The sequence below is a fragment of the Neolamprologus brichardi genome, chromosome 11, assembly GCF_056152115.1.
Source record: "Neolamprologus brichardi isolate AB-2024 chromosome 11, ASM5615211v1, whole genome shotgun sequence".
In the NCBI taxonomy this organism is placed as follows: domain Eukaryota; kingdom Metazoa; phylum Chordata; class Actinopteri; order Cichliformes; family Cichlidae; genus Neolamprologus; species Neolamprologus brichardi.
The window spans coordinates 26,392,272-26,404,978 of record NC_142114.1 but is presented as its reverse complement, the minus strand read 5'-3'; the positions used below and the strand labels follow the sequence as shown (position 1 = coordinate 26,404,978).

The 12,707-nt window shown below is 39.2% G+C and overlaps 1 protein-coding gene across 1 annotated transcript in view; it reads right to left on the bottom strand.

Moving 5' to 3' along the window:
- The window catches only part of vwde (von Willebrand factor D and EGF domains), a 34,840-nt gene that overhangs the window by 17,541 nt on the left and 4,592 nt on the right, over positions 1-12,707 (bottom strand). The window contains exons 2-11 of the mRNA XM_087847975.1: positions 7,690-7,880; positions 5,595-5,826; positions 5,030-5,104; positions 4,101-4,330; positions 3,400-3,489; positions 2,264-2,411; positions 1,216-1,430; positions 1,051-1,124; positions 679-952; positions 363-559 (exon numbers count right to left, since the gene is read on the bottom strand). Coding sequence (XP_087704101.1) covers positions 363-559; positions 679-952; positions 1,051-1,124; positions 1,216-1,430; positions 2,264-2,411; positions 3,400-3,489; positions 4,101-4,330; positions 5,030-5,104; positions 5,595-5,826; positions 7,690-7,880 — 1,726 coding nt within the window. The remainder of the gene's footprint in view (positions 1-362; positions 560-678; positions 953-1,050; positions 1,125-1,215; positions 1,431-2,263; positions 2,412-3,399; positions 3,490-4,100; positions 4,331-5,029; positions 5,105-5,594; positions 5,827-7,689; positions 7,881-12,707) is intronic.

Here is a 12,707-nt window from a genome sequence, read left to right as displayed (position 1 = left end):
GGCAATATCAGTATTGTGGTCCCTGCTGGCTGCAGCTGTTTATTTAAGCCTTTGGGACGTGAAGTCCAAGTGAAATAATCCAAACATACATTCTCTAACCTAAACCAATACTACTAAATACAATCCCACAGTGGGTCTTTAATAGTTTTGGCAATATTCATGGTCAAACATTGCCTTTCAATGTGTGAAAAATGGGTTGAAAATGAGTGGACAGGCCTATTTAAGAAAAAAAACTTATAGGAAAGCATTTGATATATGGAGCTGTATATATAGATTGGGGATTTCTTCTTCCTGCATAGCTAGAGCACTACGTAGCTTATAAGCTGTTATTGCTTACAGCAATTAGAACATGAATGCCTGACCTCCATTCGGAGATAAAAGCATGTAGATCCTCCAGTTTGGCGCCCCCTGCTAAGTGGAAGTCATTGTCTGATTGTCCATCATAGGTCCCACACAGACCCTCAGTGTGCCTCCAGTCGGAAATGGGGGCTCTCAGTGTCAGACTCATTCCCCAGTCAGATACATCAGCACGAACAAATGCTCCAGAAGAAAAAGTCATCTGCAAAAAGTCAAATATTGACAAAAGAAAATATAACTTTAAAAACCAAGAAAGGCAAGAAGTTTACCAGGTAGCTTAAATTGTGAAATTATTTAGCTTGTGAACTCATTTTCACTCACAGTGACTTTGCGTCCTTGGTAGGACTCTGTGATCCGAATGCCGCTCTTACTCAAGTCTCTGTTCTTCACAGTCAGCTGAGGCTTGGTTTCACCCATTTCCCCATTGCACATGTCAAAAGCAATAACATTTCCCCCGTCCCTCGCCACGAATCCGCACACACACGAGGCGGCATGCACAACGCTGCCGCACTCCCACTGACGGACGTGGACCTCGAAAGGCCAAAAGCTGCTCTTATACAGGACAAAGGTGCCTATTTGGGAGTTGTCATAGTATCTGTATGGTGCAAAAACGAGAAAGAAAGCTCATCTTTTATTATGGACAATTTAAAACTTAATACAGATTAAGCTTCCTTATTAACTGAATTAAAGTACCTGCCATCAAATGTGATTATGTGAGGATCAGTGAAGGAGTAGCAGTAGGCTGAGGGAACATCCGTAACCGTTATCTGAAATATAGAAATCAATTTCATTCTTTCTTAAAATAAATTATACATGATGAGGTGAGGGAGTGTGAGTTTAATAGTTTGACGTGTTCACCTGGACAGGTTTTGGTGAGTATCCATTCCAAAGAAAGTTTTGTGTGATGATGGGTTTAACAGTGATCTCAGTTGTCCTGTTGCCATCTTTAACAAAGTCGGTTACAGGACTGAAGTGGATCACAGCCCGGCTACAAATGCCCTCGCGACAGGCACCCTGAGACAGATCCACGACACAGGAAGACAGGGACAGATCTGCACCCAGCAAACCATCCTCTGCAATACAAGGAGTTATTTTCACTTCATTTGAAGGATTAAAGAACACCAAAAAAGTACTGCACAGACATTTCTTTATAGCTAAATAGCAATAACACAGCATTTAAATGGTCCTGCTGTTAGAGACATTTACAAAGATTTATTAACATGTAATCAGCCCCTTCTCCTTTCATTTATTTCTACAGATTCATACATAAAAAAGTGGTGGAGACTTTCCTATGGGCTGAAATAAATGAAGCATAGTAAATTTGATTAAATATGCCTTACACCACAATTAAAGCTTCTCCAAACACTGATTTAATTATTCTTATGCACATATATTGAGGGAGGGAGCAGCCCTTCACTGATCACAAAAAAAAAGAGGCACAGCATATTTAGCATCTCTGAACACAAGAACAAACGGTTTACTAGATCACAGCTGTAAAATAGTTTTATGTGACATCAACCTGAAATGCATTTGTGAATATGTTTCAGTGGGTAATTTAATATTTTTATAAAAAATATTTATATTTAAATGTTATACAACATCATACAGGTACAATACCTTTTAAGTATTGCAAAAAGTAATCAAATTACTATATATATCATATCTTTTTATTTGTTAGGCTCACTGCACAGCATTGAATTAACATGGCATCATATGCTATATTTAATAATCAAATCCACATATTGGATCATTTAAGAAATTACTGCAAGTTAATAACCTGCTGTTTAAAAATGCATTTTAAGCATAAAATCTGCATTAATGTTCCCTGTAAACTGCCTACAGTACAGCCTGTGCTATTAGAAAGCAACAGTACACACTGTCATTATTTACAGATCAACCAGGTCACCTTCACTTGTTGTGCTGAGCTGCAGGGACAGAGTGCACTGCTCTGCAGAAGCTGGAGACCCTTCTGGACATGGAAGAGGAACCGTGCTCTCGACCACCATCTCATACAATCTGCCATCCTCAGATACACTGCTCGCCTCTGGTCTTAACTGCACAAAACATGATTTTAGAAAGAGAGGGTGGTCAGGTCTTTTAAACCGAGTGTTTATCCACAACTCATCTAGAAGAAGACAGTTACGATAAGCTGATATTTAAGTGATCTGAGTCAAAACAACAACCAAAATCTAAATGAAAGCATAATCTTCTCTTTTTTAATATGTTTTATGTCTGTGTACACGTCTCTTGATTTTTATTTACATGGACATGTGACAAAGTGGATGAGCAGTTGTAATCCTCTCCACTTGTCCCAGAAGTGTTGACTTTTTGCACATTATTCTCTCTATATATTTATTTGCTATGATTTGGTATTGTCAAAGTAACATTGTTGTTCTGTTATTCTGTTTTCAGTCTTCATGTAGGTCAGGTGTGGGGAAAGGCCCGCCCAGCATTTCCTGATTTTTAAAGTACTGATGATGTCATGTCTGACATCAGCAGGTTAAACAAAGAGGAGGGCTTTCTTTTATCATAGGAATGCTTCCCCTACAAAAGGTTTTGCTGAATATTTTTTCTTATTTAGGCCATTTAGTTGTATAAATGTGTTAATCAGAAGAGTGGGGAGCTTTATTTAATTCTCAGTCATTTGTGTTGAGTTTTAGATTCCTCAGCTCAAGCTAGTGGTATTGGCTAGACTAATTGAAAAGAACTTGATAGCCTTATATATAGTCAGTCTCTGCTTGATTCAGAGAAGGGAGGAGAGCTGAGTTGTGTTGCTGTGTTTGACTTTTGTTACTTAAGTTAATTTGGGGGAGTTTTGTTAAGTTTCACTGTAAATAATTCGCTCATCTATGGGAACCCAAATGTCTGCCGAGTCTGCTCACCTAACACCTTCCTTGACGCTAGAGTCAGACTACCTCACAGGACAAAAAGCTCAAAACACTGTAACTTATGTCTAAACCTGTACATGTCTGCAGACTAATGATCAACAAAAAAAATAGAAAGAGAGATCACAAATATAAATGTCAGATAAATATTATTTACCCTGATCCCAGCAAAGAACTCCTGACTTTCCACCGAAATACCCCGGACACTGGGCGAGTCCAAGAAGAAACTGGAGCTGGAGCAGTAAATCTGAACCAGAGGGAGGGAGATGTACATATATTACTTCCATTTTAGTTTATTTTTAAAGATGAAGTATTTAATATAGTGTGCTATATTGCAATTTCCAGGCACTCTTTCCTTATTTTAAGGGTATTATGTCATAGTCTTCATACAACAGGCCTTGACAGCACCACACTAAGCAAATGTTATGGTAATAAAGAAAAAATGAATTGAATAAAGGAGAGTAGAGATAGGAAATAAAAGCAGAGAAAAACTCCTGACTGTGTCGAAGGCTTTTGGCCCAGTTAAACACATGAGCAGCTCACAGTAAAATTAAATGACATGCTGACAGGCATCAGTAATTCCTTCAGTCCCTGCTGCCTTAGAAATCCAGGAACCTCGTCTTTGTTTATATAGCAGATCTTATTTGCAGAAGACTGATGAGTGGAAGGTTGCATAAATTCTCAAAAAATAAGAGAAGCCCACCCAGCAAAAACCTGCTGAACAGTTTCTGAAGACATACTTTGTTAGATTTTTGAATCATTTTGAGATTTGGTTTTTAAAAAACTCCCTCTAACACAGAGTGGCTAAACAGCAGTCCCACTATGCTCTTTAAAGGACTAGTTCACCCACATGCACACCTTGTCTCCTAATCGGAGGTTGAAGCCGTCGAGCTCGATAAAGGCGAAGGTCTGGATTGTGGTCTCCTGTTTGAGCTCCTCCTTCCGGCCCTCAGGTGAGAGGCGGGACCAGGCCACCACATAACCCAGGGAGCTGTTAGACCTGCTCTCAAAGCTGCACTTCAGGTAGACGGTGTTACCTGTCACCTCTGAGACGACCACTGGCACTGACGGAGTCTGGGGCTGATTAGCTGTTGGGGGAGGAGCAGAAAGACGAGACATGTTTTTGCGGCCTAATGGGCACTTTTAAGGTCCTCTGAAAAATGTGGAGGTACTTCTATCCACATTTTTATCATCATTCTCTAATTTTAAATATTTTTGAACATACGCCATGTGTCATCTCAGATATAGAAGACACACCCACTTATTCTTTAAATCTGCTGTTATGAAGGGCAGCCAATCAGAAGACAGTTGATTTAAAGAAATCAAGGCTAAATAGACTAAGACAAAAGTATGCACTGGTATTCTATGTGCTCCATTATTTACATGGGATGCCTGTTGGGTGCGAGTTCTTCAAGGCAAGAACAACAGCCATCCCACAACAGCAAAGAATTAAACAGGAAGATGAATTAATTTAGCAATGCTAAATTCTCTTAATTATCAGAAATCTGAGCTTTATACTGGTTTTTGAAGCACACTAACGAACATTTTCAGTAGTCTGTAATTATTTCTCTCCCTAATTTCTACCTCTACTTCCTGAAGCCTGGCTTGGCATAATTCACAATCTGAGGCACTACTGGAGACCGGGAGCAGAGGACAGCGGGACACGGACTCAGGTCATTAAGAGGAGAGGTGTGTTCCTGACCATATGACCTCCAAAGTGTTTTGGTATTTAATCTAACATGAGGAGACAAGCGAGAGCCATAAAAACACAACAGCGGGGTCCTCACTTTTACACGATCCACCGACGTTCACCTCACCAGGACCGCAGAGCAGCGATGATGTGGGCAAAGTGTCTGACATCTCTGTTCAGGAGACAGGAGATTTATAACAGATAATTATAAACTAGCATGACTTCAAAACGATTATGTTTTTGCGCTTTATATATACATCCTTGCTTCCACATTTCATTTCTTCCCCTTTTCATTTTTCATTATAAATTAGCACGTAATGTAGAAATCAAAGGACAGTGATGCCTGTGCCAGCTGACACTGGGCGAGAGACAGTACACATTCACAGCTACAGCAAATTTAGACTGAGAAATGATGTCTGTGGACTGTGGAAAGAGAAAGAGAAGCCACGAAGGCACAAGGAGAACAAACTTCACACAAAAAGCCTCCAGCTATGCAGCATCCAGCATCCGTTCCCTGTTCTTTAAGCATCATACGGCCACTAATACTAAACTGAATTCCTGTTATGCTGCTATGATTGAGTCTTTCCTTGATTTTTTGAGCAGTGTATCAGCATAAGAATCATGCTTTACATTACAGTTATACAGTAATTACTGTTACTTACCCTGTGCACAGTAACCCATGCAACCCTGTGTGGGCTGGAGCAGGTAAACATAGAAGTCTCCACAGTTTCGGACAGTGACTGGGATGCGAAACATGCAGCACTCTTTGCTGCTGCTCGAGAAAAACTGCCATGCAGCGCAGGCTGTCAACTGCCTGACCTCCAGCGGCCCCGGCAGGGACTCACCCTCACCCAGAGACAGCCACACTGGGGCCTGAGTCCCACAGTGGTTTACCTAGATGTTTGGAAACAGAGGGGGGAGGGGGAATCAGTATGTATGGATGTATTATGGTCATTTTTTTCACAAAACAAATCCTCCAGAATGGAGGAAAACCAGTAAAAGCTATTTTGGAATAAAGAGAAATAAAAATTTTCTACTAAAAACAACAAATGCCAGAAAGTAAGCACAGTACTGCCATACATGCCCTGAAAACCTAAGTTTGAAACATCCACAGACACCAAAATTGAAATCAATCAATGAGTGAAATGGTTTAAATAACTTTGCAACTGAATAATTTAGAAAATGTCCAAAAGAAGATATCTGATAACATTACAGATTATACCCTGGTTCTCCTTAAAAGGTTCTTGGCTTTGATATATCTAACTCTTTATTTGCTAACATCATCAAAAAGACACCGCCTTGTTATGTAACACATGTTCACAGCAATCCTCTCTTCCTTCCTCCGCCCACTCCCGTAGTTATCCATCACCCAGGGAGAGCAGCGATGCCCCGGGAAAGCAGGAGGCTGAGAGGGTGACACTTTAGATGGATCCTGCAGGCTCACAGCAGGCCAACCACAACACATGAGACATATTCCAACTCTCCTTTCATTCTCCTTCATAAATATGTGTATACACACAAACACACAACTCGCATGACAGGCAGGCTACCTCAGAGTTTCCCCTCATGAGGACATGGATGGGGTCTCAAGGGCTTTCACGTCTTATCAGGTTATATTTGTAATTAAACAAGCATATAATTTATATACATATAAATTTAAGTTTATCACATGAATATAAAACAAAGAAATAAGATGGAAGCAATTCTATTTTATTTTTTATGACCTTTAATAGAGGTGACAATAAGTGACTGAATTTGTGCAGTATACCTGTGAAATTGTTCTAACACTTGGTGAAAAATTCCTACATTGGTTAAAAAAATGACTTTCATCTAGAATTCAAGCCTCAAAGTTAGAACAATCAATGTTTTAACAAATTATAGAAGCTGATAGAGAAATAGAAAGGTTACAATTCAGCAAACCTAAACTAAGTTCAGTTAATTACTTGCAGTAGATGGATATGGGGACAGTTTGAGTGTTTTTACAGCTTCTCATTGGTATATTTGAAGTTTTTATTGGAAATTCTCAAATGCAGCTAATTATTTTGGAGTTTTAGCTGCAGTCTTTTAATAAAGCTGATTTACCTCAGTTCTATACAATGTGAAAAAAGATTGTGCACTTGACTTATATGCAGTTTTTATGATTGACCTTACATAATATCTATAAATTTCTAAACAATGACTGTTGCTCATAAAGACGATATGTCAAATAATTAGGCCAGTGTACATGCAAGTAATCCCTGGGAGCCTGAAGCTCACCCTTCAAACTGCTCTAAATGCTTAGTTTTATATAGTTTTCCTGACTTGGATCTCTATGATGTCACTAAAAGTGGATATTTCGAGGCAGGTAATAAACATTCATGCACCAAAGCCCAGTGAAGCATAAACAAAGATTATTTTGAACTTTGACTCGCACAAAGCTACTTTATTAGAATGCAAGAATAAAAATATGGATTTTGAATTGAGCATATAGGCCTCCTCTAATGTACATTTAACATATCTTATAGTATGTTAACACTACTGGACTATGTGTAACGCGAACAATGTAAGGAGTCAGCTAAATGGTTTGAATAACAAAATCAAATTAATGGAGTTCCATGGGAAGATAGTAGATGAAGGAAATATAATTTATAGTCAGATAAAAAGAATAGAATAGTTCCTCACAGCATCAACATCCTCGGAAGCTCATTTATAAGAAACACAACACTTGTAAACAGATCTCACTCTCTTTGAAAAATCTTTTACAAAAACATCATTTACCTCCACACACTGGGTGGGCATACTCGCTGGCTTGTCAAAAATCTGAAACTGGTACCAGCCCGGTGTGAGGGAGTGGTCACAGATGAAGTCCTGCAGGGACGACTGCTGCAGCCAGCTGGAGCTGAAGGTGGTGCTACGGTAGGGGTTCTGGAGGACCGAGTGGCCTCCTGGCGCACACTCTGGGGGAAGCACTGAAGGCACAGCCAGAGAGACAACATAAGGACTGGATTCTCACCAAGGCTGTCAGTAGCAATGTTCAAATACTGTATACGGAAAGCTTTCTGCTGGCCAAATGTTGCATTGTGGACATCAACTCTCCAGCTGGCCTGTGTTTAACAGAAACATTTCAAAGTGAATTTGAAAGGTGATAACACACTCACTAAACTCTATGGACATCTTGAGCCAATGTAGGATGAGAAGCCAGTGCATTGCTGTCTCATGAAGTTTAGACCAGATGCCCACAAAACAGAGTTCATCATGAACTGTTATGCATGGTTACAATTATGTATGTGCAAAGTCCACCTTGCAAATGTAGCTAGTTTAAATGACATAGTGTCCAGTTTTGGAGAGATATTTTCCCAAGGTGCACTGATGGATTGCTGACCTCACACACAAGGACAGCTGCAGTAAACATCTGTGAATGCAGAATCTCCAAAACCAATTCATACTTCATAGGTCATACTTTAAGCTGATGAATGGCCTCTCTTTACTTTCAAAGAGGGGTACTTCTATAGGCCTGTTCAAAAATCACTGGGGTACATGTCAGCTACCATTAGACTTGAATGTTACTGCAAACACCTAATGGCAATGGTAAACATTTAGCTCTTTCCCAAGCAAAACATTTCAAAAGATAATAAAGACATTTCCTTTTAAATATATATAGTTGTGTCTATAGTTTTTTGGACAATTATTTTTTTTGTAATTTTGACTTCACCACACTGGATTTAAATTCAATCAATTTGTGTAATTATTCATATCACCTACAATCTAAAGCACCTTTAGGCGACTGCTGTTGTGAGACACAAACAGAGACAAGTTGAATTCAGCATGTACTGGTGTTCTGACTTCTTTCATATCTTTACTGGGAGGCAAAATAGACCAGACAGACAAAGCTTGGGGAGGGGGCTGTAACCAAGAAGAGCTAGCTTGTTTTTGGCACCGTAAAGTTTCCTGACCTGAGAGGTCAAAGTGAAAGGTAATATCCTCAAAGAGCCTGCACAGCAGTGACAGGCAGACAAGCTGCTGAAAGCCAGGACAGCAGCTTTCAAAGCAAGCATCCTTTCTAATCAACACCTGGTCACTACAGTCCTCGTCAGCTGAACAGGAACTTAGAGAATCCACATCCTGTTTGCCTATTTGAGGGGAAGCCTGAGAGCAAAATACGTCATGTGGGATATTTGGAGGTTATGTGGCCTTGGATACCTTCATGATAGATGGAAAGGCGTCAGCTTATTTTTGCTAAAGAAGTCATGCAGCAACACTAAAGCTAGCTGTCTTTATATTAACCCCTCCTGAAAACCTCCTGCACCCCCCTAAACCGAGAATAGTCTTAAAGGTTATTTGTATGTGGCAATATGAAATGACAAAATGACACTTAAATACTTTAAATACTCAAAGACGGTGTCTCTGATTACCTTAGAGCTGTGAGCTTACCTGTTTGAACTTGCACTGCGTTGGGCAGTGAAAATGCAACACAGAGAAGAAGTTTGGGAAGAGTTTCAGGTCTCATCGTCCCTCAGTGTCCAGCACGCGACTCTGCCACCAAACAGCGCGAGCGCTCAGCGCGATTGTTGTGCCAAAATACCTCTCTCTCCCCCACCCCTTTCTCTCTATCGGCTTTCAGGCCAAAAACGAACGGACCAGCAGGAAATCCGGAGGTGCTTCAGGCTGAGGGAAGAAGAAGAAGCTGACCGGAGATGCTGGACTGCAGCGGCTGACCTCAAACTGCTGCACGCTGCACTGCTACAGTGTGTTAGGAGGAGCAAACCTACTGACGACCCAAACCTCTGCACATATCCGCACGAGTGGAAAAAGAGTTGTTTTAGATGCTGAAAGATCCAAATTAATCGTAATCGTGCTGCAACTCAAAACGGATGCATTGTCATATAATCTTCTAATGATTTCCCCTCAGGAGGTATCATCTAACATCAGGAAATATTGAGAAATTAAACATGAGCATAAAAATGTAAGCCACAGCATGTGAGTGTTTTTTTTTTCTTCAAATCCGAAACAATTGATTATTTCCAATAATTGAGCTGATGAAGTGCAGCTCGGGAAGAGCAGAGAATACTGTACAGAAGACAAACAACACAAAAATATTTATCTCTGGTTTAAACATCATTCCATCACCAAGGCACAAAACAGGAGGACACTGTTCACCAGGTTCTGGAAAAACCCTGGGCACCCTCAAGTGGATAAATGCAGAGGAGCAAAACCCATCAATGTTTCTAAGTGATTCTGAAATAAGAAAGGGTTGTAGACAATAAGGTGGTTCAAATAAAATCTAACAATACAGTTTTCTCATTGAGCTTAATGAAGGCCAAGAGAAAAGCTATCAAAGTATAACAAGTTACTTCATCAGACTATCCACTGAGAATTTCAGCTAATAGTAATTTTTATACTAATTTTACCTACCTTTAAATTTAAAACATCACAAGTCTGAATTATTTCAACTAACTAACTAGATATTAACTTATTTTAACTAACAAATGTTAGGAAAATCCAACAATATAAATATTTCCTTGGGTAAGCTTTAAAGGCAAACCTTCATCAGTCTAACTGCTGTTATTCAGGGATGGAATCCTTCCCCAGGATGAAACTTTTGCATTTTCTTCTGCAACAATTTACGATGGAAAATTAACAAAGACAGCAAATGAAATTCAACTTGTTTTTGCTTCTTTCATATTTTTATTTGAAGGGAAATGCATGTTAACAATCAGTAATCTCAGTCAGCTCAAGCTTGTAAAACTGCCTTCACCACATTTTTTTCTCGTCTTTCTAAATGGGAAGAAAAGGACCAAAGGACTAATCACAGAGGTTTATTACTGGCCAGTCAGTGGTATTTCATTAGTCACAACTCCAAACTGCTAAAACAGATGGCCTCCATGCTCGATTTTTCAGGGAACTGATCCTCGCCAAAAAGTGGGATTTTGTATAAACCAGATATCACATTAACATCTTTTTTCCAAGCTGCTTGTTTCCATTCTCATGCTTTTACTGCAGCTGTGTGCCTCAGATATTGTTTTGCCGGCAGGAGCTGAGAAGCTGTTTGCTCTGTTAAAAGACCTGAAACTGATCAGGGGAAAATATGAAAAAGAGGAAGTGATAGCTCAATTCTAGTTGTTAAAAAAAATGGATGGCTCTCAAAACAAAATATACAAAGAAGACATAATATAAGAAAAAGGGAAAGAAAATGTAGGGGGATTTGTGTTGTTGTTGGGTTTTGTTTTTTTTTAACATTTAAGAGCATCAAGAAGCGAAGTGATGCTGCAATTCTTTCTTCTATAAAACTGTTGAAGGACATCTAGAAATGTGTTCTTTATGCACCCTAATTTAGAAAAGTTAAGATTACAATCTTACAAATAAGTCCCACCAAATGATTGATATATCAGCTTGAAGAGTTAGACAAATTATTAATCAAACAAAACTGTTTGTTTCAGTTCCTACTTTCCTTTCTAAAAGCAGTTTAAGCTGTTAAACTAAGTTATTATACATCTGCAGGACTGCTGTGGTCTCACATTTTTAACATTCAAGTATCAGCAGGAAGGTTATTTCCAGTTTAAATAAACTGTAAAGTCTCACTAAGAGCAGAAAGACAAAGGTCTGTGATTAATTATAAGTAAACTAGCAGAGCCAACCAGAAGCAGCAGTTGATACCTAACAGCTAAGCAGGACCGCACCTCCTCCTCTCTTCCCCCTGAGCAACATGAAGCTGCCCGACTGTCTTGTTGAGACGCTCGTCTGTTTGGAGGACTTAAGCCCTCCCTCATAAATCTCCTGGACCATCAACCTGGTAAAAGCCTGGAAAAGCCATTAGGTAAAAACCCACTTACTTTCCTTCCTCGTGTTACACAACCAGCGATTAAACCTCAATACAGAAGCCGAGGTTGTTCGTGACTGTTATAATGATAGTGGGGTTTTTCGCACTTTGGCTTTTTGGCTTTTAATTACAATGAAAGTTATGATCTTTGGCTATTTTTTTTCTTTTTACAGATTTTGAAATTTGCCTCAGCTCAATCAGGTAGGGAAAACCTGTATCAGTGTCAAGCATACATATATACTTGCATGATATGTTGGATTGTGTAACTGCCAAATTACATCCAGGCAAGAAAAAACTGAAAGGAAAATTGGCATAATTGCCTAATAGCTTAAGCTAATCATACTAATTGTGTCCAATTTTCTCTCATTATAATCAGTAATAATGCAAAAATAGCTGCACTGCAGTGTCCCTTTGAGAACTGTGATATACACTATGCAGGTAAACTAAATAATTACTGTAACATTCACCACTGATGGGAAAAACATATGAACAAATATGAGACAAATATAGTTAGTCATAAACAGCACAACATCAGGAGTTAGTGAAATAAGACAGAGTAAAAAGGAAGAGGTAAGTTTGTAAGTCTGTGCTCTGATTTACAGCCAGGGTGAGGGCGAGGCTGCTGACTTAGGCCCGAGCATACTGGTGATGAGTTCTGTTAATCACCCTGTTGGTGCAATGCATTAATATGGTGGAAAAAAAGATGTGCAAGTCAAAGGCTTACATTCACCTTCTCGATGCGCATTTGAATCTGAATCTAAGAATCAGTAAAAATAATCAGTCACAGCCAAACAGAGCTATAATTAACAAAACATTTGGGTAAAAAATTTCCTGTTTAACAGTGTTAGCTTCTCAAACAACAGTGTACATGATAGTAACTTTTTATGTGGTGCCTGTAAAAACACATTTTACAAACAAAAGCAGAAAACTGAAATCAAAGAGTCAGATATTATAGACAAAACCAAAAAAAGATCACATT